The following is a 24,651-nucleotide window of genomic DNA, read 5'->3' on the forward strand; positions in this document are numbered from 1 at the left end:
CTTTGGTTTCAATTCTCGATATTTGTATGTCAGGTAGGTAGGTACTACGCCATCACAGTAATGCAGAGCTTTGCGTTGAATTTATTGCTACAAGCAGCTGGAGAAAATGATTTTTGAGTTATTTTGTACAGTCAGCAGCAGAAGTTGCTAAGCGGGTGAGGTGTTCAAAATTACCTTGACACGCTCTTTTTAGTTAAGTCGCGCAAGTGCAGTGTCTTTTGCGCAAATACCGGATTCTTCTGGAGCTGTGTGATTAATCCTTAGTGCAATATCCCTTTAAGCTTACTTCTGATATTTGTGTTTCACTAGGGTAGGGTTCCTAAACATGACTTCACTATATGTTAAGTATTACAGCGCATTGATCCCATATATCAAATGGATAGTAGTTTAATTTGGTGATGGATAATAACCTCACCAAATTAACACTATAAAACAAACATAAACTTGCTGTGTCCGCCCACCGCCTCCGTAAGGTTAGTACGTCTTTCGTTAGGAACTGTGTACGTTTTTCAAAGTCCTCACTGATATAGCGAATTTACCACTTACCAAGCTTAAGTCACACATTACGCTCTCCTTGTTAAGAAGGCGTACTACACTGTAAATGATTTTACAGTATATATATGGTGCTACTTTCTCGTACTACTACGTAAAAGAGCAGTTTTCGTGCATATGTCGAAAGTTTAAAGGGCCATATGTACTGTAAAACGTTGTACGATAACTATTATAAACGATAGAGATGCCTTTAAGCCAGTAGCTTGATTTCCATAGTATGATTAGAGTTAAATAAATATTGTTTTTCATTTTGAATTTAACACGCTAGTGTCTAGTAGAATTGACACATGAGAGTTATGAGACAATCATGTTCTAGCTTGATTTTATTGTTTAATTTAATTTTAGTTTTGGACACTTGGTGACCATATAAGTATCTATTTATTTATTTTGTTTTTATTATTTTATTGTACATACCTATATTTTTAATGATTCTGACACCTTTACATCTCTAAATCAATTTAGGCTAGTAATTATGTGAAGCTATACCGTTTTTTATGTAACATACGAGCACAAAATGCTGTCTTACAGCTACATGTTATTACTATTTTAATATTAATATGGGCCGGTAGCTTGAACATGTCATGCGCGCTTAAAAGTCTTGATGTCTAATGAAACTATTGAAACTGCATAATATTTCCTAACTTCCTTCGGTATCTGCCGAAGTCCAAGCGTGTGAAATATTGTAATGAAATCGTTTTAAAGTACTTTTTTATTTTAATATAATAAGACTAGGGAAAATTAAGCATATAAATTTCACGACAAAATATATCTAAGTATACATAAATGAGTAACGTTGTTACACCTGTGCTGTGTGATTATGACATGCCGGTTAAAGTAAATATGTTGCATAATATTGCAAAACAATATTATTTTATTATTTACTCAAAATAGGGATATATAAAGACGATTTTTTTTTACTTTTTACTCAACTGACATTTGATTTTCCTACTTTTATTATTAATGTATTAATGGATGTACCTAACCTATTACTTACGGAACCCAATTAAAACTTAAAATGTATAAACTGGTCTTCATTATAATTAATATAATTACGAAATTTAAGGGTGTTTTGTTGGGCAAACCCGTTGTTTTATTAGATCCATGTGCCATAAACCCAATTACAAGGCTATATACTGTATGAGGTCTTGTTTCAATTTTCCAACTTTGCACCAGCGGCAACGCAGTTAGTTTATTAATGGTCTACAGAAGATATGATCTATCGTGATAAGAGTTAGCTTCCAAAAATTGCGACTTATTTCCAAACTCATTTGTAAAACGGGCTAAGATGCAGAAAAATATCATTGCGGCAATATCGTGCTCAGAAAACCAGATCTGGAGAAATCGATCTTGATCATAAGAATTTTGGTTACCAGTTAATTACATTGTTGAGAAATAACAATGTGACGTTTTCAGGCTAAAAAATAACCGCATATTCGCCGGTTATCAGTGGGGTTACGTGCTTTATGTGTACGGCGACCAACCCGTACTTTCTTTATCTGTAATATCTATCATATTTAGGTATGTACTTTAACGAAGTTTTTGTCGGTGAGAAAAGCTCCAAATGAGACTACTTTTGTCCATTTCTTTTTTCCGACACATTTATTGTCTTTTCCCAACTCGTAAACGTGAAATAAAACTTGTAACATGTTTTGACCCAACGAGCCGCTTATCGTATACCTTTATGACGTACCGTCCACCTGACGTAGGAATAAACAAACGCATGGAGATAAAATATTGTTATGAATGAATTCCGGTACTTTTTAGGGTTCCATGAAAATGTTTACAATTATAAAAATAGATAAGCGTGAACGCAAAATTTATTGTACACGGAAACTGCAGGAACTATAACAGCTTAATTTTTATAATGTTCTCAAGAATTCAACGCTCTTCAGATATTCGTGATTTCTTTCTCTTACGGTGCAGCTACTGAAAGTTGAAATAGTTTAATGTCATAAATAAATTCAATCAGGAAATAAAAATCTGTTGAATTTTTTTTAAAACCATAATGACTACTGAGGTGTATCAAAGGTAAAAACGGTTTGATACCTATAGAATTTTAGAAGAGTTAGACAATCGTCATGCATCCATTATCCGAACTCAGTCATATTTAGTAAAAATACATAATACATAACGGTCGAAAGCTGTTTCTTCAAAGTGAAAACATACGGAGTCGTCACGGCATATGCGCCACGTTTCTTGTCATTGTTATGCACAGTGGCCAGTAGGGTAATCTGTGTCGATCGACACTGCGCATTATGCTACTTTCTTAATGTAATTGTTAGGCGAAAGGATTCCCTATCTATAATATATTGCAAATGCGTTAGTAGCTCTGTCTATCTGCCTGTTACCTCTTCACGCTTAAACCACTGAACCGATTTAGATGAAATTTGGTATGGAGATAGGAGTGCCGGGAAAGGACATAAGATATTTATCTCGGAAACCATCCCTCGAAGGGGTGAAAGAGGGAGAGTAATTTACTATGGAAGTTGGATATGGAAGACTTATTCTACGCAGACGAAGTCGCTGGCAGAAGCTAGTATATTTATATCTTTACCAGTACCTACATTATTTTAACAAGTACTTTTTTAATACTGTGGCATTTTACTAGGCATTTTTTTACTGTATTTACAGAGTGTATGAATATTTGACCTGGGCTACCGTTTTTGTTAGTCGACTTATGACTCGATGATCCCTCATCTACACACTACAGCGTCTAGTGACTAGGCATCAAGTAATTGCAGAGGGCTCAAAGCATTTCAAAAATTACCTAAATGTAAAATCATTGATTAAATTGCTTACAATACGGTTAAAAAAACTCACCTTCGCCTTCTGCTACAACTTTTCCTGCGGTCGTGGGCCGGCGGGTCGGATGCGTACGCGCCGCCCTCGACCTCCGCACTATGCCCCGCCCCCATCTTACCCCATACCACAGCACACACCGTCACTAACACAGGCCACCTGCGACACCCCCGCAAAATAAAAACAAAACACCGCGTCAAACCAAATATAAATAAGTAAACTTTTTTCGGCCTGTGTCAATTGTTTTCAAGTCACTGAATTTTGTAATGATTTTGACTAAACGGGTTCGAAGGATCAGGGTGTCGAGGTTTTCTCCGCCGCGTTGTTCCCGGGCGGTTCGCGACGCGAATGTGAAGCGTACCGTCGCAAGCGCAGCTCGCGCCCGCCTTACATTCTTAATTGTTGGCGCAAGTGCCGAGAGATCTGAAGCGATAATGCCGTTGACAGCACTTTTTTTGCCATTTTCATCATGTAAATCCATAAATTAAGATGTCGTTAATGAAGCCGACTAGAAACTGTTAAATCACATATTATAATGGTGAAATGTGAAGACAGTTTAATCAAATGACTGTGATCATTTATTTATGCATCATAAATTTTCAATACCAGTGATAAATAGGTATAAACATAAAAGTGTCACGCACATTCCGATATCTTTTGACATTTTGTTAATTTAATAATCTGTCATTTTGTTCATTTTTCATTGTTGAAGCTTGCGTCTGTTGTAGGTAGGCGAGGAGCATTATTGATGACCAATAAGGATAGGAGAAGGGAGTTGGAAAATTCATTTGGTACATTTAGTAACCTGTCACAAACGTTACCGTCATACAGTGTCTGGAAAATGGGTAACATACTGCAAATATATTATTATATTCGCGCGTTCATTTCGCTCTGACTTGTCTGTTAATGTATTAGTACGAGCGAGACGCTCGCGCGAATAACAGGACAGCTAACTGATATGATTTAAATATCGGTTTGATGTCAGGTGCACGTTCGAATTGGCCTGTGAGTTTCTACTTCGCCATGTTAAGATTTCTTCGGGGTCGGGATAGGTCTGCCCTGTTAACTAAAAGGCTGCTTTTTGACCTGATTTCGAAGTAAACCTGGTACGAGTTCTGGTCAAAAATCTTTCGTGTTATAGTTGAATGAGATAATTGAAAGCTTGTACGGAACCCTCGGTACGCGAGTTAAATGAACTTGACCGGTATTTTTTAAAACTAAATGCCCATTTTTCGCATCTGTCGCATGATCGCAATCTCCTGCGGCTTGCACTGCCGGCGCTAATTGCCGCGATCCGCCTCGGAAATCGCTTCGCTCTCGTTTCTACTAATTACGCGAGCTGCTGCTTTCCCAATGGAAAACGTCGCGGAAGGAGCGTTGATCGATGGGCAGCAGGGGACAATGCGAACACGTGTCCGGTCTGCAACTTGCTATATCCAATTTTATACTGACATCGTACTTATCCTTGTAGATGTTATGTCTATTTAATGTCTTAAACTACAGCACGAAAGTATTGTTGGAGGAATCATATTGTCATTCAGTTTGTTTCAATCTAATCAAGTTGCATGTATAAGTGTGAGTAAATAATTTTGTTAAGGCGGTTCCCTGAGCCAGAAGGCGAAAAATCTCCTTATATGATCATGTTTTTCTAAGAGGCGTTGATATTCGTATTAACTTAAATAGTAATTTCATAGCTTTCGAATTTCGATATTGTAAGGTAACAAATCCTGCCGGAAGTGTAACGTTTTCAATTTTTTCCTTTAATATAAAAATTGTAAGGTAACGTTTTCAAAATAAATAAAAATCGACAAAATTCGATAAAAATTGACACTTGGCGCATATGATCTTTCCCGTTCTTTCTTGCGAAATGTGACAGTGACAGCGGCAAACCAATCGAACGGCCTTAATGTAAATTACGTGTTTTTGCATTTTTTAATCTTTTAAATAGTGATTTCCTTTTCATTGCGACACTCGTTTGGGTAGGGAAAAACAAATATTTACGGACTTGTCGCTCACGATACTTTAAATTCTTCCGTGGACGATCCATTAACGCTTCCTTTCCCTTACCTAATGTTATCATCTAGAATTTAACTAATTTGCTAAAGAGACATTTAGACTTAACTTAATTAACTTTTCAACTTGAAATTTTAAGGAAAATATTTGAGTATTCTGTTATTAATTGTGTACATAATTTAGTTTAACTGTCACAATTTTATTATAATAAGATAAGAGGCCGTAGTCGATTTTGGAGCAAAAATTTTCAATTGATAGATTTAGTCGTTGAAATTATACACGTTTTGTTAAGTAATATCTAAATAACAAGTATTGGTTTCTATTAGCACGTTTTCTCATCTTGCTTTTTAATAATGAGGTCGCGAGCGTCCGACACCGGTAATATATGAAGAGAAGGGGCAGTTTTTAAAAATTCATCAAAAAATTATGGTGGTAAATTATACAAATTGATGTATAAGAATAGTTTCAGCAAATGTTGTAGATTGTTCAAGTATCCAAATTACGTTGAAATTAAGTCGATTTTCAGAGAAATTGTAACTTGTTTTGAAGTAATTTCTGGAGAAAATTGAATTCGTTTAACTTTCATTTTCTCGAACTCTAAGTCATACAACAAAAATGTAATCTGATAAAGGTCAAGTACAGAATATGTGCAATACAAATTTACCATTTTTAGCAGTCCAAACTTTACGAAATTTACAAATAAGAGTGACAAAATCAGTGCTTTACGCGCGTTTACCTAAACGTCCTTCAGAAAAAAAATCATTACTAATTTAGTGAGTCTGTTTTCAAAAAATTGATCTGATAAAAGGCAAGATAAGAAGACGTGCTAATAGAAAGCAGTACTTGTTATTTCAATTTGGTAACAAAAGGTGTACAATTTCATCGACGAAATCTATCAATTTTACATTTTTGCGACTAAAATCGACACCGGCCTCTTCCAAGTAAACAGTTACTGTTTAAAACAAGTGTCTAATATTGGGAAGTTAGGTAGTTACGTAAGGTACCTATTTACTAATACAAAGTTTTCCTGAGAATTTTATCGCAAATCAACATCTATAGTGCCTATTTACGAAATAAAAACAATTTGTTTTTGATAGCGCTACGAAGACCAGCAATGATTTGACATTGCCTACCGCTGTTGGTTGCTCGGAGACCCTAATAGGTGATTCGCCTTGTATACTTGCACTGCATTGGAGTTGCCTTTATACCTACAACCTTTCACTGCCACGCACGCTACTTAGTTTGTGAAACTTTTTTTAAACTGCTTTTTGTAAATTTAAAACAAAATTAGAATCGTCGAACCATGAAGAGGCTCACCTATGTAAATTTATATGAAACAGTTCTATATATATTTGTTTGAAATCTAAATCGAAACCAAGGTAAAATAAATCTGAAACTAAATTATGTATTTCAACCGCAGTTGCATCAGCATCGTGACTGGGACGCTCCACTAGTCTCGTAGAATTATTCAAATTTGGCTCATGATAATAGCTCAGTGTGTGTGCAGCAAAATTATATTTATTACTATATACAGGGTGGGGGTGGCTAAAAAATAAGTGCATTCCCGTTGCCAGGGAGGTTTTGGGATTATACTGAGCAATATAACATTTAAAACTTTCGCGTTTTGAACACAACCTGAAACCTGTGTCGAAACGTCGGTAAATAAAGGTAACAAAATAAATTCGCGATAGACCCGATTTTAAATGTGATTTAATATACTGAGCAACTTTTACTATGGGACCAACCATGAAATCGCGAAAAAAAAAAAATTACCCTCCCATAGAAAATGGACCAGCCAAAATGTATGAGACAGCCAAATTTTTCTTCGCGATTTTGGAGTTGGTCCCATAGTAAAACTTGCTCAGTATAATCCTAAAACCTCCCTGGCAACGGGAAAGCACTTATTTTTCTATATGATACGCTAAAGGAATATCTTCATTTGAATTAATAATATTATTTATATATGCATAAATATATCCAAGAGCATTACAAATTTATGTTATTTAGGGACGTATAATAATTTCGTTGGAATAAGGTACCTACAAGAATGTTATACAGCCTACTTAATTAAAAAATAAAACGCTTATTGGGACTGAGAATTTTAGGTATCACTCAAAATATTTTTTCTCGAGCAAATCGCAGTAATGCTGTCACCTGGAGAATTGTACATACCTACTCCAGCGTATTAAAAAATCTCATTTCGCCACGCGACTGGCATTCTCCGGCGTTAAGTGGATTCCTCGGGATCGAGCCATTGGGATCAAGAGAATGTCAGGCCTTGGTGTAAGTGAAGACCTGGCATGTCCGAGACGTGTCGAACTCGCACTTTTATTACCTTGTGTTGCGGCTCGTGATATTTCATGGTATTTAATGAAATACTTTATTTTGATATTTAAACCCACAATGCATCTAATTCCTTAAAATGTATTAAAAGGAATGGTGACGACTGCAGGTTTGGCGTAAAAGATTAACTTTATAACCTAACTAGCTTTTGCCCGCGTTGTACAGTATTGATATGGAATTTATGTCAAAATTCTAATTTGGATTATTTTAGATAATCAATTATGTTACTTATGTATAGACCATAGACCAGAGGATCCTAAAATGATAATTGCCATGCCTGCGAACGATGTAAATGGCTAGAATAGCATGGATAACGTAATTGCTTTTAGTTCAGCGGTACATCCAGTTTAAAGTTGTTTCTCAACCGTTTTTCATTGTAGGAATAATATATCGGCCCGTAAACGCAGTTGGTATGGTCGAAGTAGTAAACGTTCTATAGCACAGAATTGTTAGTTATAAGTAGCTACGTAAATGCAGCTGGTATGGTCCAAGGAGTAAACGTTCTAGCACAGAATTGTTAGTTATAAGTAGTTAGGTAAATGCAGCTCTAAATGCAGCTCTTTCGTAAGATAAGCGAATTTGTTTTGTAATTCATGGTTCCAACAACACAAACCTCCCTTTTATCCCCGTTCTAGTTTAGTAACTCATAAATTCCTTTTAAAAAGAATAAGAAACGTAAAGGCCGTAAAAGCATACTTATTGTATATTACTTGAATCGACGCGCGTGAACGCTTAGTACAACATCGCAGAGATTTGTCAATATTGTGACGAGGCAATATTATATCTCCGAAGGTCGTATCCAGTGATCGATGGTCTCATTGTTTTCGGTCACTTGAAGGAGGAGAACGGGCGTTTTTATAAGATTCAATCTTCACCTTTATATCAATTTTGCCGCTTCGTAAGTAATTTGTCAAAAAAACTCTTTTTCTTTAGTTTTATTAATTTTTCTAAATCAGTTTATCAGATAAGAATTTGTTTGATGTTATATGGATCAGCAAGGATGTGAAAACGTTGTTTATGACTTCATGCATATGTTAAATGTAACATAAATTGGGCCCGGCAGCTTTTGGTTATCTCCCGGATACTGACGAATATTGCTTACGCTTCATACAATATTCAGTTTGCAAATGTGGTATAGCTTGTACAAGTGTTGTGTCAAGGGTTTGAACAACATGTATTAAGATCCTGCATGTGTGAAGAAAATCAACGGCGACCGTGATAATAGGTCGGTTCTCAAATCTACAGTTAAATGCACTTGTACTTTCAAGCCAGCAGTTGAAATAGTACTCGGCCGAGTAGTGCTTAAAACTATATTTAGAAACTCTGATACACTTTAAAATATAAATTTACTTGTTCTGTCACTCTGGAGAGTAATAGATGCGATGGATTGCTTCCATTCTAAAACCAACGATGTACGGTCAAGGATTTTTTTTCAGTACTACATATTTTGTACCTTGTCACAGTGACAATATTGAAACAATTATTCGCCCTTACTCTCTTTGTAGTCATGTCACCCAGCTGCAAAATTGCATGGCCACTTTGTGAATGAATTAATTCATGATGCGTCCTATACTATAATATAATTTTGCAACTCTCTGTACATATAATTTCGAAGACTCCGTTGGTTTAGGTATGCTTCTAACTGTAAATGGTCAGCATTGCGCCCGTAACGCCGTCTGCTACATTCGTAGCGTTGTTGCACGCTTATGTACATATGTCGGAAAATTCAGCATGACTTTAAATAGTGGCAAGAGAAGCGTGCCGAACGAATGCCGCTAAGAACATCTGGGGGCTTAACCAGCCGCCCTAGCCAAGCTGACAATCGCTATCGCTTAATTCGCCATCGAATCACTTTGTGTCTCTCTATCACTCTTCTATATTAGTGTGACAGTGACAGTTGCGTTTCGTTCGCTACGTAGCGTTAGCGATTGGCATGTTGTCTACGGGGCCTGAATCGTTATGGAAAACACAACGCAACGGTTAACGGTTAATGTATGGAAATGATGACGTGACTTTTCGGCACACCTGTCATCCCGATACATTTTCGTCGCACCTGTCATCCCGATACATTTTCGTCGCACCTGTCATCCCGATACATTTTCTTGGCACCCGTCATCCCGTTACATTTTCGTCGCACCTGTCATCCCGATACATTTTCGTCGCACCTGTCATCCCGATACATTTTCGTCGCACCTGTCATCCCGATACATTTTTGTCGCACCTGTCATCCCGATACATTTTCGTGGCACCTGTCATCCCGATACATTTTCGTCCCACCTGTCATCCCGATACATTTTCGTCGCACCTGTCATCCCGATACATTTTTACTTTTCGATGAAAGTTTGTCGATAAAATATTGTCATCTTAGTTACGACCCCTGAAACATTAAAGTAAATCACTTTTTATTATTCAACAACGACGGGACTTAATCGCGTAAAATAAGTTTTAAATTTACCTCCGACGTTTCGAGACGAAGGTTTTAAGATATCATCCACATGGAACCCAGTCATTAGTAAGTGTAAGCGAAAACAAATATCGAAAGTTGAAAAATCGAATATTGTGAGTGTTGTGTGTCGACCCGGTGACATCCCTAGTGCGCAAAACGTTCAAGTTAATAAACAAGACCAAGTGCGGGTAGTTCGAAAAACTCGCGCGCCTAGAAGATGTTGATGTCAACTTTAGCCAGCTTCTCCGAGACCACGGGGACAACGCCGTCCTCGAAACGTCGGAGGTAAATTTAAAACTTATTTTACGCGATTAAGTCCCGTCGTTGTTGAATAATAATAAGTAAAAATCGTAAAAGTTTAAATCACTGATATTTCGGTGGTATTCGTTTTCAATCCTGATTTACCTACTTTTAATAATATCTCGTTCATATATAGGTACGCATACTTAGGTATATAGCAGGAAAGAACCATGCGTTCATATATAGGTACGCATACTTAGGTATATAGCAGGAAAGAGCCATGAACCCGTCTGCATATGATCCTGTCTTGTTAGTGGAGATACATGAATCCATTTTCATTCATAGTACACTGACGCGGGCTGTCACCGTCCTCTAGCCCACAATACAGGCATCGTGATACCCGAACCGATAGTTTGCGATCCCTGATATCCGATGTCTTTGTTAGTTACAGTGATTTACCGCCTTATTCATAAAACTTTACGGGCCTGATTTAGTTAAATTATGGCAAAAAATGGCAAAAAGATCACGTTTGTTGTATGGGAGCCCCACTTAAATATTTATTTTATTCTGTTTTTAGTATTTGTTGTTATAGCGGCAACAGAAATACATCATCTGTGAAAATTTCACGGTTCATGAGAGACAGCCTGGTGACAGACGGACAGACAGACAGCGGAGTCTTAGTAATAGGGTAGGATTTATTATACCTGAATGTGGCCGGTCCTGCAAAACAACCTGAAAAATAAAACTAAATGTTAACGGGAAGTCGTTTTGAATCCCGCGACCGCTAGCGTAGAAATAAGGGTGTAAACTGACCACTGCCCTAGCGGCCATGTACAGTAGGGACCTTCTTACCGATTAAGATTAAACTGCATGTAACTTATCTTGCCTTGTCAATTGAAATCTCCCTGCTAGGCTTCCAGCACCGGTTTAGATGTAACAAGAGGTCCTTGTACTCCAATAGGACAATACTTTGCCGCAGGCTCATCTAGGCATTATCCTAAATTCACCATAGTCCCTTTCCAACAACAACAATCTACTTTTACCTTTTATCCACTACAACACAGCTTTTTTATACACGACAGTGTATAGCTAGTCAAATCACGTTAAGCTTCTTTTGAGGTATCCCAATGGACAATATCTCGTTTGATAATCATCAATACCTCCAATATACTCCGATCTGACCCGGAAAATGAGGTCCTGAGGGTCACATTTAAAAGGTACCGGAATTTTACGTGTAATTTAATAAAAAAACTTAAACGTAGTTATGACCGCAATCTGCTGGAAAACACAAAGAAGAACTCAAAAGATCTATGGGCATCGATTAAAACTATTACCAATTATAAAGCTATAAAAACAGACAATACTGAGTTACTTAAACACAAATCGGATCCCTTTGACGCCGTTAACCAAGTTAACTACTTCTTTACTAATATTGGGAAAAAGTTAGCTTCAGAAATCCTCACCAATGATAATGTTGCACGTATACTCACTGACGCTAGTGCTAGATGTAACAACAGCTCCAATTCGTTTGTTTTAATGGAAACGGATCCCTTGGAAGTTGAAAATACCTTAATGACCTTAAAATCTGATAGCGCACCTGGCATTGATGGGATACCCACAAAATTCCTAAAGACATGCAAATCCTTAATATCCCCTGTGGTTAGTCATCTAGTAAATTTATGCTTCGCTCAAGGTGTCTTCCCCAAACTATTAAAAAAATCACTTGTTACACCGGTTTACAAGAGTGGGGAGAAAACAGAGCCAAATAACTACAGGCCAATATCGGTGCTTACGGCATTGTCAAAAATTGTAGAAAAAATATTAAATAAAAGACTCATTGACTACTTTAATAAATATAACCTACTTTCAAAATTTCAATTCGGTTTCCGTCAAGGAAAATCAACTGAAGATGCCATTTTAAACCTAACATCTACAGTCTGTAAAGCAACAGAAAATGGAAACAAATGTCTTGCTGTTTTCTTAGATTTAAAAAAGGCATTTGATACGGTGTCTCTTCCCACTCTTGTAAACAAGCTTGAACGCTATGGCATCAGGGGCAAGCCGCTGGATGTTCTGGGTGACTACCTCCGGGACCGTACCCAAAGTGTCAGAATAGGAAACTACACTAGCACGGACGCAGAAGTGACGTTTGGTGTCCCTCAGGGCAGTGTCCTGGGCCCGACCCTGTTTCTTGTCTACATAAACGACTTGGCAGACAAGCTAGTCCAAGACGGACATATAATTTTGTATGCGGACGATACTGTAGTTTTGTTCGTTGGTCAGAACTGGGAAACGGCCTTTGACGCTGCTGAGAGGGGCCTTTACAGGATCAGTTTGTGGCTGAAAGATAATCTACTTACGCTAAACAAAGAAAAATGTAACTACATATGCTTCTCAAAAAATTCTAGAACACAACCTCAAAAAAATCTTAACCTAAAAATTCACGGATGTAACTATTCAAATAACACTACTTGCCACTGCACACCTCTAAATAAAGTAGCATCTACGAAATACCTAGGGATCATCATCGATCAACGACTATCTTGGCACGAACATATAGAATACATAACTGCCCGCATAAGAAAACTAGTATGGTTATTTAAAATCTTAAGACATGTAGCCGATACAACTCTTTTACAACAAATATATACAACGCTAGCGCAATCTATAATGTCGTACTGCATACCAGTTTGGGGAGCCGCAGACAAAACTAAATACCTGGAAGTAGAGAGAGGGCAGAGGTACTTACTAAAAACTATGTACTTCAAGCCTCGAAGATACCCCACTACAGAACTGTACGCACACTGTAAGGCACTTAGTATGCGTAAATTGTACATAACCTCTGCGACCTTAAAACTCCACAGCTCTACACCGCTTAATCTCAATTTACTAACCCAAAGAAGGAATCACAGAGTTGTACCTGAGACCAGATGTAAATCAGCCTTTGCAAGGAGGTAATACGAGGTTCAATCTGCAGTCATATATAACATGATAAATAAGGAACTTAATATACACTCGCTAAATAACTATGAATGTAAAAAAGCAATAATTAAATGGTTAAGTGCTCTTGACTATAAAGCTACTGAAGATATAATTCGTAAATAAAAGCTTAAAATAAAACGACACACACACACACACACACACACACACACACACACACACACACACACACACACACACACACACACACACACGCGCGCGCGCGCGCATGCACTCACACGATGATTAAAATAGATATGTAAGAATAATTTTAGCTATGTAAATATGTAAAATTAATAAATGTAAATGTAGTCGTTAATTTGGCAAACTAGTTAATTCATTATAAATTTATAATGTTAATGTTAACTTTATTTACTTCTCTTAGTATAGATTTAAAAAAAAAAAAAAATGTAATTCTGGAAGAGCGAGGTCTCCTGATACAGGTACTTCATACCTAATAGGAGGACTCGACCACTATGTATTTACCAACTAAGATTGAAATGAAATAAATTATTATCTTATCTTATCTTATCTTATCTTAATACCTAATATAGGTACGCTGCAACGCCTGTAACAGTAAATGCAGCTACAGTTTGAAGAAATAATACGCCGAATAGAATAGCTAATTAACAGTTTTAATGTAAGATAGAAGTTAACAACAATGATAACTATGATAAGTGCAATTTTTAATTTCGCATTGACAGTAGCGACACCAAGTGGCAATATAAGTAAACTAATTGTTCGTTCGGAAACTGTGATCATGTTTACACATCTTCAACATCCTCCCTTAAACATAATCCCATCTTGGAAGAACAATATGCCAATTTCGTGTGCGACGTTGCTTTAGTAAGAGCGTCTGCAATCATCTTGTCTGTCTGTACATAGCGCACCTCAATGGTTCCTTCAAGTACCTTATCTCGGACAAAATGGTGCCTCACATCGATGTGCTTCGTCCTGGAATGATATCCGTCAGAACCTGAAAGTTTTATAGAGCTCTGATTATCGCTATAAATTACTAAGGCTTCATTCTTCAGTTGTGGCCACAAATTTTCTTGAAATTGTTCAAGCCACAAAGCCTCTTGTACGCACGACGATAGAGACATATATTCCGCTTCTGTTGTAGAAAGCGCGACGGTAGGCTGACGTCTAGAGTTCCAGCTGATTGTTCCTCCCTGGAACTGAAATGTATAGCCGGTACAGGAACGCCTGTCATCTCCTGAACTTGCCCAGTCTGCATCGCAGTATCCATGAGCCATGGTTTCCTGACAGTCTTGCTTATAGCTCAGCCTGTAATCAAGAGTGCCTTTTAAATAGCACATAACACGCTTCAGCGCAACCCAGTGCTGCATCTCTGGTTTTGTGTTATATTTGCTCAACATATTTATGACAAAACTTATGTCCGGTCTAGTAACTTGTGAGATGTACAACAAACAACCAATTATTTCCTGATAAGGAGCATTATCTAAAATCTCGGCATTTTCAGTAGTTCCAATTAGCTTATTATTCAAATCCATTGGTGTTTGTACACTTTTGCAATCAGACATGCCAAATTTGTTTAATACGTCTTGTATATATTTTCTTTGGTCCAAATACAAGATACCTTTGGTCCTATCTCTCTCCACATGTATGCCAAGACAATAATTAATGTCTCCTAAATCTTTAATTTTAAATTTTGTATGTAACTCTTCCTAAAGTAGTGTTTTGTCTCCTGAATATACTTTACACTAGCGTGCCTGCGGTTATCCACACGCAAATTGTCTGTGATTGTTCAACTAAATTAAATTCTTAGACTAGAAATGTCGCCGTGAGAACCAAAAGTTAGTGAGCGATTTGTTGAAACTATTGGTGGTTGATGAGTACGAGTATCTATGTACCTATTTTTTTGGTGTAGAAAGAGCTGATATTATTATTAAGTACGAGTGTTTATGTATAATCGACATGTACCTTAGTATTTAACACTGCTTTCAAGTTCAAGTGTATTTTTATTGATCGAACAGTTGTGATAAATTAACTCTTTTGTTAACGTAGCATGGTGTTCAATAGCAAGAGTTATAACAGTATGAGGCAAAAACAATTATTTAATTATACAGGTGAGTAACGTTACGAGATATTATCTAAAGCAAAGAATTCTGATATTTAAGACAGGTGAAAGCGAAAGTTACGTTGTTTAGCATCACTTTAACATTCAGTATAATGGTAAACGAGTTGCGATCACGGCTGGGACATATGGAGAATATAAGAAAAGTATTAATTACAGATGAATTAATATTTAATACCCTTTCAGTATGATTATACCTTACTTTACGGACAAATACTATTAATACTAGCTCTTGATTATGATCGATCTTTACTTAATGCGCACAAGTGCACTGTCACATATAAACGTATTTCAGAATATGACACCAAATATGTCCCAAAATATATACTGTCATATATCATATTATATCAAATACTATTGAGCATATATTCTAGTCACGATTTGGTCTACGACTGGTATTAAGATTAATCTTTTGATATGCCGCATTTGAATTATTAGTGTTCCAATGTTTGTTTGATATCATATTTGAATATGTTCGTATATTTTTCGAAAGTTAGATATTGGTACATAAATGTAAATTTAATACGAAACTGGTGCTCTCACAGAGGCAAAAACATTAATCACTGTCATTCGATATTTTATTTTACTCTTTCACGCGAATTCCGAAGGAAAATAAACTGGACGATACTCGACACAGATGAAACCATTGATATGCGATTTGAAATGACCATTTATTAAAATATATTATATATTTATTAAAATATACCATTTTTTAAAGTTATATGTATAAAGTTAATGTGTAATATTGTACATTTTGCGTGCATGAAACTACTAATTTAGATCTCGTGTACATCGTGTCTGTCTTAATAGACATTTGCACTCCATCAGATGTTAAAAAAGTAAGAACATCAAATCTGCCGTTGCCATCGTTGCAATAATTTGAAAAAAGTAACAAAGTGTGTGTTAATTATCAATCAAAGATTGCGGAGAAACGTGCGATGATAATTAGGAAAGTGACAGGGCAATTACAGCGTGATCTCCCTACTTGCGCGCCTTCTATTCGTTGCGCTCGCCGCGCGCGCGATATACCTATAGCAAGGCGTGGCACAGGCTTCTAGCGATCTAGTCCCAATATGTGCCCTTATTTCCTAACGTGATGCCACGAGGGGCGGTTAACAGTACTACCAGTCAAAAGGAACGCTCAGTAGAGTAAGTGAAACGTCTGCACGCGTCTTGCTTGTCCGGTCTTGGCTCTCCTAATTATTTTTCATCACATTTGTCAGCCATCCTGTATTACATTAAAGCAATTTAAAAAAACATACCTTAGTTGCGTAGTGTTTTATTAAGGCCTATAAGTACCTAGGTAGAGAAACAGGAGCGTATCTTTATTTACGCTCATTTAATGTTGTTGGGTTTCTCTGTATTTTTGATTCTTAATAATTTATTAATAATAAATAATAGACAGCGCCACACGAGAATAACGCTTACTCCAAGAAGTTTGAAGAATTTTAATCGTAACTTAACCGTCGTATCGTAAATATTCCAATAGTCTTTTTTATGTAACATGGCACTTCCTATTTTTTTTTTGTTTTTTTTTTTTAAATACTACGTCGGTGGCAAACAAGCATACGGCCCGCCTGATGTTAAGCAGTCTCCGTTGCCTATGTACGCCTGCAACTCCAGAGGAGTTACATGCGCGTTGCCGACCCTAACACTCCTCTCCCTCGAGCTCTGGCAACCTTACTCACCGGCAGGAACACAACACTATTAGTAGGGTCTAGTGTTATTTGGCTGCGGTTTTCTGTAAGGTGGAGGTACCTCCCCAGTTGGGCTCTGCTCTAGATCTGGAATGACATCCGCTGTCCTGTGCCCTACCACACAAAGCGAGATGTCATTCACAGTGCCCATACCTCTCTTTTGGACGTAGTTTAAGGACATACCCGGGTCCAGTTTTGTTGGTAAACTAGCAAAATTGTTCAATTCAGTTTTTATGCGGGTTTGTACCCGATACAAAAACATTTCACAATTTCCTGGCATATGCCAGAGATTGGTGTTTAGTACTAACACTGCGATATACAAGCCGCGGGCGTTGGCATTCACACACTGAAATACTCGATACAGATTTACCAAAAGTTCAAATTTCGACTTCCTTGTAAATTCTGTTGATTGTATTTCCTTTCTGGTAAATTCAATGAAGCGACTAAGTTAACCTTACGAATATGTAATAATTACAGTTTTTTAAACTATATAATCTCAAGACAGTATATCAGAATATTATATCAGAATAAATGAACTGGCAAATTCTACTCGTAGTAGGTATTTCATTATTTTATGAACAATAGTAAAGCCAACAATCGTGTTTCCTCAGGCGTTTTTAATAGATGTAAATCGGAAGTGACCGAGCACATGTACAAAATGTAGAAGTTAAAGAAATGTATGATTCGTGCGAATCACAATCGCTTTTTATTTAAGTTTAATATTCATTTCACCATTTATACAGTCAGTTAAATCCAGGACTCAAAATTAATGTATGCCACGAATAGTGTATATTTTAAAAAGCCAATTCTTAAGTTAGTATACATAGATGTAAATAGACAGGAGACGGGTTCATCTCATTGAAAGTCGACTTTAAATAGAGAACTAAAAGTAGTGTTTAGTAAGTGTTGTAGGTAGTTCAAGAATAGAAAGATAAGAATCGTAGTGTTTGTTGTCTGTTGTCCCTCATAAAATATTTAATAGACAGACGAGACGGTACAACAACTTTCTCATTTATGTCTCTGTTTCTACACGTATGGTGGTATCTTATCACATCACAAATAGTGTAAATCTTTAATTGTTTCCATTCAAAATTGCCTTCCATCAGTGGGTGATTCTGATTATGGCGGTTGTTGCAAGCGGTTAAGGTGTATATTAGCATAGGTGGTGGGAGAAACTGGAAGGTACGCTAAGTGGAGCGAGACAATCAGGATGCGTCCGCGGCTTGATGAAACAATTTGCTTGTGAGCAGTATTGTGAGCGACGACGGACAAGGCGAGACAGTAGGCGGAGTTACTGTTAAACTTATTTAAATAGTGACTATTTATGGTACTGATTTAAAATTCGTCGGGTCGTTCATACTTCCGTGTTTCTTACTTGTAGTTACCGCGAACCATTACGGTATTCTTCTTTTACAATCAATGTTCTTGCAAGAGGTGGTCATCGTGTTTAAGTCGCTAAGTACCGTATCTTACGTGTATTTACCTGTAGTGCATTCGTACTCTTCAATTATTATATTTTTTGGTACAGGATCTGCAAGATTTTTAGTGATACGAGTAGATTATTTTATTACTGTAGCCCATGTTAGGCAGGAAAAAGGGCGCCTTATGTTAGCCTTCTGTCAGTGCACTACTTTAGGTACCTACCATAATATTATTATTGCCAGTGTACATACGCATGTAATCATGGCATTTAGGCAGCAGAGGTTTTATATTTGCGTTTGCAACACAAATTTAAACCCAACTTTACTTGTCGGTCAGATATGCTTCAGAAAAAACCGCGTAATAATTCAGACCACTCTTTGTTTTCCCTCGGCGATATGCCAGCATTTTTGTGAACGTATTGATTCGCGGTCTGCCATTGGCAGAAATAGCTGAAGTTCCACAGCGAATGTATGCTGATTAGCGTACTGCTTGGCTGCCTCCGTTTATCTTTATTTACGCTCTAATGCTATTTCATAAATGACAGACCGTTGTGAGAGAAGGGATTCCAATTTAAGGTTTAACTAGAATTCTGACTAAAAAATTTCTTGATGTGTTAAACTTTTCCTCGTAAGAAATATAGAATACCTATAGTTGTGGAAAAGATTGATCAGTACGAAATCAACCAATTTAAAAAAATATATTTATAAGTATGACTAGCTACCTTTTATCCAGAGAAACTAGACATATTCGGATTTCTTCGGGCTCTTTCCTAATTTTCCTATTAAGTATATTGTTTATTGTTTATTTATTACATTTATAAGCATAACAGTTGAACCAAATCGCTTACAAACTAGCTATTACAAACTACAGTTAGCATTTACAAAACAAATACACACATTGAAACACAATTAATTATTTGCAGAAATATTACATACATATTATTTTATTAAATAAATAAAATTAATTACATTAAAATCACCATTATTATCATTAATTATTTATATATATATCATCATTATAACAAAATAGTAGTCCAACATTATTTCGTCAGATATTGACTCGGGAATACAGAGAGCTCTTTACCAAAACTACCAACACTATCCGCGAATATGTCGATCTGCGGGGCACGGATGGACAAGGCATTAAGAAGCTCTAGTGCCCGAGCCGTGGGCGAGTTAGCGGCGCGGCGGGTGCGCGCGGGGCACCCCGCGAAGAGGCGCGCCGGACGCCGCGCGGGCAGCCCGCTCAGGCCCGGAGGACAGGGACGCCACACCGGGACGAACAGGCCGAGTCTCTCCAGTACACTCGGATTATTTACTGTGTTGTTTATTACACCATAGTAGTGCATTAACAACAACAGTTTCCGCCTTAGCTCCAGTGTATGAAGCCCCACCATATCCGAGACGAAAAGCGAGGGATACAGGAGAGGGTAATATCTAATATCCATACTGCCTCTTGTACAGGTGTCGGGCGAATCGTCTTTGGACTCTCTTCACCGTTAACTGGTATTTTTCCTCGCTGGGGTCCCACGCTATGGCTCCAAACTTCAACTTACTGCGGACGTAAGCATTGTACATCAATATCGCCACCCTGATGTTTTTAAACTGCGCGGATACCCTCATTATGAACCCGAGCGTTTTCGCAGCGGCTTTACACATCTGTGTTATATGTGCACGAAAGTCGAGCTCCACATCCAGTTTGAGTCCCAAATCAGATATTTCACTGACTCTTCCAAGCGGAACGTCCCGAAGATGGTATGCAGCGTACACTGGTCAACGAGCCCTAGTAAAAGTGATGGTTTTACACTTAGATGCGTTAAATTGCAAGTTGTTAGCATCATTCCAATCTGCAACAGCCCCAATATCTCTCTGCAGTCTGGCACAGTCATCCCGTTCACCAATCTGCATGAAGAGCTTGAGATCATCTGCAAATAACAGGCACCTAGAGTTTCTGACGACCTTCGGTAGATCGTTGATCATCAGTAGAAACAGAGTCGGTCCCAACGTGCTGCCCTGACTAACACCTGATCGGGTGTAATATGGCTGGGACTGATATCCAGACACAGCTACGTACTGACTACGACCGCGTAGGTAATCTGCAAAAAAATGTATCAGCCTAGGCGTGAATCCGAACCCAGCCAACTTCTGTAGCAAAACGTCGTTGTCAACCAAATCGAACGCTTTTTTGAAATCAAAGTAGGCCGCGTCAACCTGGGAGCGGTGATACATGGCTGTAGTCACATAATCAACAAAACAGATGTGATTAGTTGTGGTTGATCTACCAGTCCTGAAACCATGTTGAGCGTTGAGCGTCATCAAGCTGAGCGGCCGTTTGATCAAGAATCAAACGATTCTATTGTTGACAACGGTTTCGAAGACGGTTTCGTATAGACTATTCTAAGAACAAATTAAATTACTTTCTTATGAAAATAATCTTAAATTTCGTTTAGGTATAGACTATGTAAAACTAACATAACTAGACCCAGTCTAGTTTCCGTTTTTGCTTTTTTATGCTGTATCTATTGCTCTGCAATTTTATCTTTTTTATTGGTCGATTTTTTCGACATTTTCATCAAAGTCAGTTTTTTTAGTTTGTGGGAGAAACGTGTGAAGTGATTAACGTAGGCCATGTTTGTTTCAGATGTGACGGTGACGTACCGGCGCGGGCTGCCCGTGATCACGGTCCCGCTGCCGTCGCGCCGCGAGCGATGCCGCTTCACTCTGCGGCCCGTCTCGCAGACCGTCGGCGACCTCCTCGAACAGGTGTGTAGCCCTTTGCTGATGTCAACACTTGTTGATTGCAGACTCGGGACCAAAGACTACTGTGAGGAACCCGTGTAGTCGATGTGTGTTTAAAATCGGTGATCTACTGCTTAATTGATGATCTGTAGACTTTCTACCTACTATTTACCTTTATCTGAGTTTTGACAGGAGGGAATTGTTTGTCGTTAGCGGCTTAATGGAAGCAAGTTTTGTGATTACTTCTACGTCAGTCTGTTTCTTTCTGTGTTGTTCCTGAGAGTCCGTAATCTTAAAATAATCTAGGGAATGTTTATTCTCCAGTTGTCGGTGAATAACTACTTTGATTTTCACGGCAATTTAACTGACTAATATGTCATTATGTTCATAAATATTTGGCGCTAACTTGTAAAAGAAGATTAATCGAATGCACACAAAATAATAGTAGAATGTTTTTTATTATCCCAGGTCAAAGCAGAAGACCGCGGCGTGGAGCGAGCCACGGCCCTGGCGGCGGATGAGCGCGTGCGCATCGCGTCCAGCGACACCGTCGAGTCGCTGCTCGAGAACGACTTCCGGCTCATCATCAACGACATCGAGTACTACGTCAAGAGCCCCTCGCAGGTTAGATTTATGTCACATCTCAGGTCAAAGCCGAAGACCACGGCGTGGAGCGAGCCACGGCGCTGGCGGAGGACGAGCGCGTGCGCATCGCGTCCACAGCGACACCGTCGAGTCGTTGCTCGAAAGCGATTTCCGGCTCATCATCAACGACACCGAGTCGCAGGTCAGACACAAAGTACTCAGGTGAAGCCGGTAGGCTTCTTTACCTAACCCAACTTGAACTACCTTTTTTAAATCCCAGATAATACCTAAGTACTTATATTTAAAAAAATACAGCTCTATTGGCAAGTTTACACAATTTATCAGATTTATCTGGTTTGTAAACCTTTGTTCCAAAAACTAGGCTTGCTTACACTTACTGGCTTCTATATTCTAGAATTAGCAAGTTATGTTCGAAAAGAGGATCGTATGGAACAGTAAAATGCAATCAACGACTTATTTAGACAAAGAGACGAGTACAAATTACTAATGCCATCATGCTCAACCGCCTTAGTTAGAAATAACTAATGTAACGGCATGAGCACCACGGTACATAATAAGATACCAAAAGAACTGCGGAAACTGAAAGACCCATTATTTATGACAAAACTGAAGAAATGGCTAGTAAATAAATGTATTTACACAATCAGAGAATTTTTAGATGAACGACAATATGTTCGAGCACTCTGCCCCACTAGTAGGCTTTTTACATTTTATTTATTTTTCATATCATAACACAATGCCTGTAGATGAGGTCAGCATTGTAGACTATTGTATACAAATACCGCATTAAGTATATGCTTTGTCGGTGACATAGCTACAACTAGGATAATTAGTCCTATGAAGTTTCCAAAGGGACGTACTCGTAACTAGCATGTATTTAATATACTGCACACGTAAACGTGGGTTAACCGCGAGCTTCAAATTGCAGTTCATTCGTGATATTAATATTATTCATAGTTAGCTGCGGCATGTTCAGGTTCACGGCAGAGCTATTCTTGTTACAACGTATTAATATTTAATGCGTGATTGAGAGATTAGATATTTTCACTTGTTGGCATCAGGTACGATAACATTATTTAGTTACCACCTACCACCTACATTTTAGTCTAAAGAATCTAGAACTGGTGAAGTTATAATAAATAAGTAGATACCATATCTTCTTCAAACCTAGGATATATTTCTAAGTTTCTATATTAAGGGTATAAGCATAAGAATTTGTAAAGAAATGAAAATCACGTTACACGCAAAAGAACGTAACATATGTATTTTACAAATTAATAAACATTTTAATTTTAAAATTCCTGATCAATTGCTGATGTGATGTGGCGAATTGCAAAATATGCGGTTACCAAAAGCAGCCGATGTTAGTGTTTACCCAACCTTTTTACATATCACACTATTTTAAATTTGTTTTTCTGTGTCCTATTAAATATTCACTCTTTTTGTGTTGTTTTATAACACTCATGGTTGTAATTCCGTCCACATACATTGTTTTCATGGATCTAGCTAGAGACCCTAGAGCTAGACTAACTCGACACTATACCGAAGATATCCCGGACGTCAGCCTGTACGAGATTAGTATGGCTCTCAAACAGCTTAAGAATGGCAAAGCCCCAGGTGATGACGGAATTACGGCCGAACTCCTGAAGGCGGGCGGTAAACCAGTCCTTAAGGCCCTTCAGACGCTGTTTAGTTCCCTCATGCGCGAAGGAAAAACGCCGCAAGCGTGGAACAGAAGTGTGGTGGTGCTCTTCTTCAAAAAAGGTGATAACACCTTGCTGAAGAATTATAGACCCATCTCACTTCTGAGCCATGTCTACAAGCTGTTTTCGAGAGTCATCACAAACCGTCTCGCACGTAGGTTTGACGACTTCCAGCCTCCCGAACAAGCAGGTTTCCGTAAAGGCTATAGTACCGTAGACCACGTACATGCGTTGCGGCAGGTTATACAGAAGACTGAGCCCTTTGCCTTGCATTTGTGGACTACGAGAAAGCCTTCGATTCGACCGAGACTTGGGCTGTGCTGCAGTCTCTCCAAAGGTGCCAAATTGACTACCGGTATATCGAAGTGCTGAAGTGTCTGTACGAAAACGCCACCATGTCCGTCTCGTCGAATCCGACTCGGTTGGGCAGCGTTCGGGAAGCTCCACAGTATCTTTTCGTCCAAATTGCCGCAGTGTCTTAAGTCAAAAATCTTTGACCAGTGTGTGTTGCCAGTGATGACATACGGATCTGAGACGTGGGCGCTAACGATGGGCCTCATAAGAAGGCTCAAGGTCACGCAAAGGGTAATGGAGAGAGCTATGCTCGGGGTTTCTCTGCGTGATAGAGTCAGAAATGATGATATCCGCAGTAGAACTAGGGTCACCGACATAGCTCGCAGAATTGCAAACCTTAAGTGGCAGTGGGCGGGGCACATTGCTCGCAGAACTGATGGCCGGTGGGGCCGGAAGGTTCTGGAGTGGCGTCCGCGTACCGGAAGACGAACTGCCGGTAGGCCTCCAACGAGATGGAGCGACGACCTGGTGAAGGTCGCGGGAATTCGGTGGTTGCGAGCGGCACAGGATCGGTCGGAGTGGCGAGCCTTGGGGGAGGCCTATGTCCAGCAGTGGAGGTCTATCGGCTGACATGATGATGATGATGACATTGTTTTCATGTTTACTCACCCTCTGCCAATTTTATGCTGCGTAAAAAGAAAAATGATTTCTAGCACCCGTC

The 24,651-nt window shown here is 38.4% G+C and overlaps 2 protein-coding genes across 3 annotated transcripts in view; one reads left to right on the forward strand and one right to left on the reverse strand.

Moving 5' to 3' along the window:
- Positions 1-3,518, reverse strand: part of LOC134743078 (calcyphosin-like protein) — a 403,310-nt gene extending 399,792 nt beyond the window's left edge. The window contains exon 1 of one of the 2 annotated variants that reach the window (XM_063676376.1): positions 3,373-3,482. In XM_063676376.1, the coding sequence (XP_063532446.1) occupies positions 3,373-3,467 (95 nt within the window). In that variant the 5' untranslated portion in view covers positions 3,468-3,482. Of the gene's footprint in view, positions 1-3,372 lie in introns of both variants that reach the window. The other variant, XM_063676375.1, reaches the window with a different exon arrangement.
- The window catches only part of LOC134743106 (calcium uniporter protein, mitochondrial), a 144,734-nt gene that overhangs the window by 110,463 nt on the left and 9,620 nt on the right, over positions 1-24,651 (forward strand). The window contains exons 3-4 of the mRNA XM_063676432.1: positions 21,230-21,351; positions 21,796-21,951. Of these exons, the coding sequence (XP_063532502.1) occupies positions 21,230-21,351; positions 21,796-21,951 (278 nt within the window). The remainder of the gene's footprint in view (positions 1-21,229; positions 21,352-21,795; positions 21,952-24,651) is intronic.

Source organism: Cydia strobilella, chromosome 7 (genome assembly GCF_947568885.1).
Source record: "Cydia strobilella chromosome 7, ilCydStro3.1, whole genome shotgun sequence".
In the NCBI taxonomy this organism is placed as follows: Eukaryota; Metazoa; Arthropoda; class Insecta; order Lepidoptera; family Tortricidae; genus Cydia; species Cydia strobilella.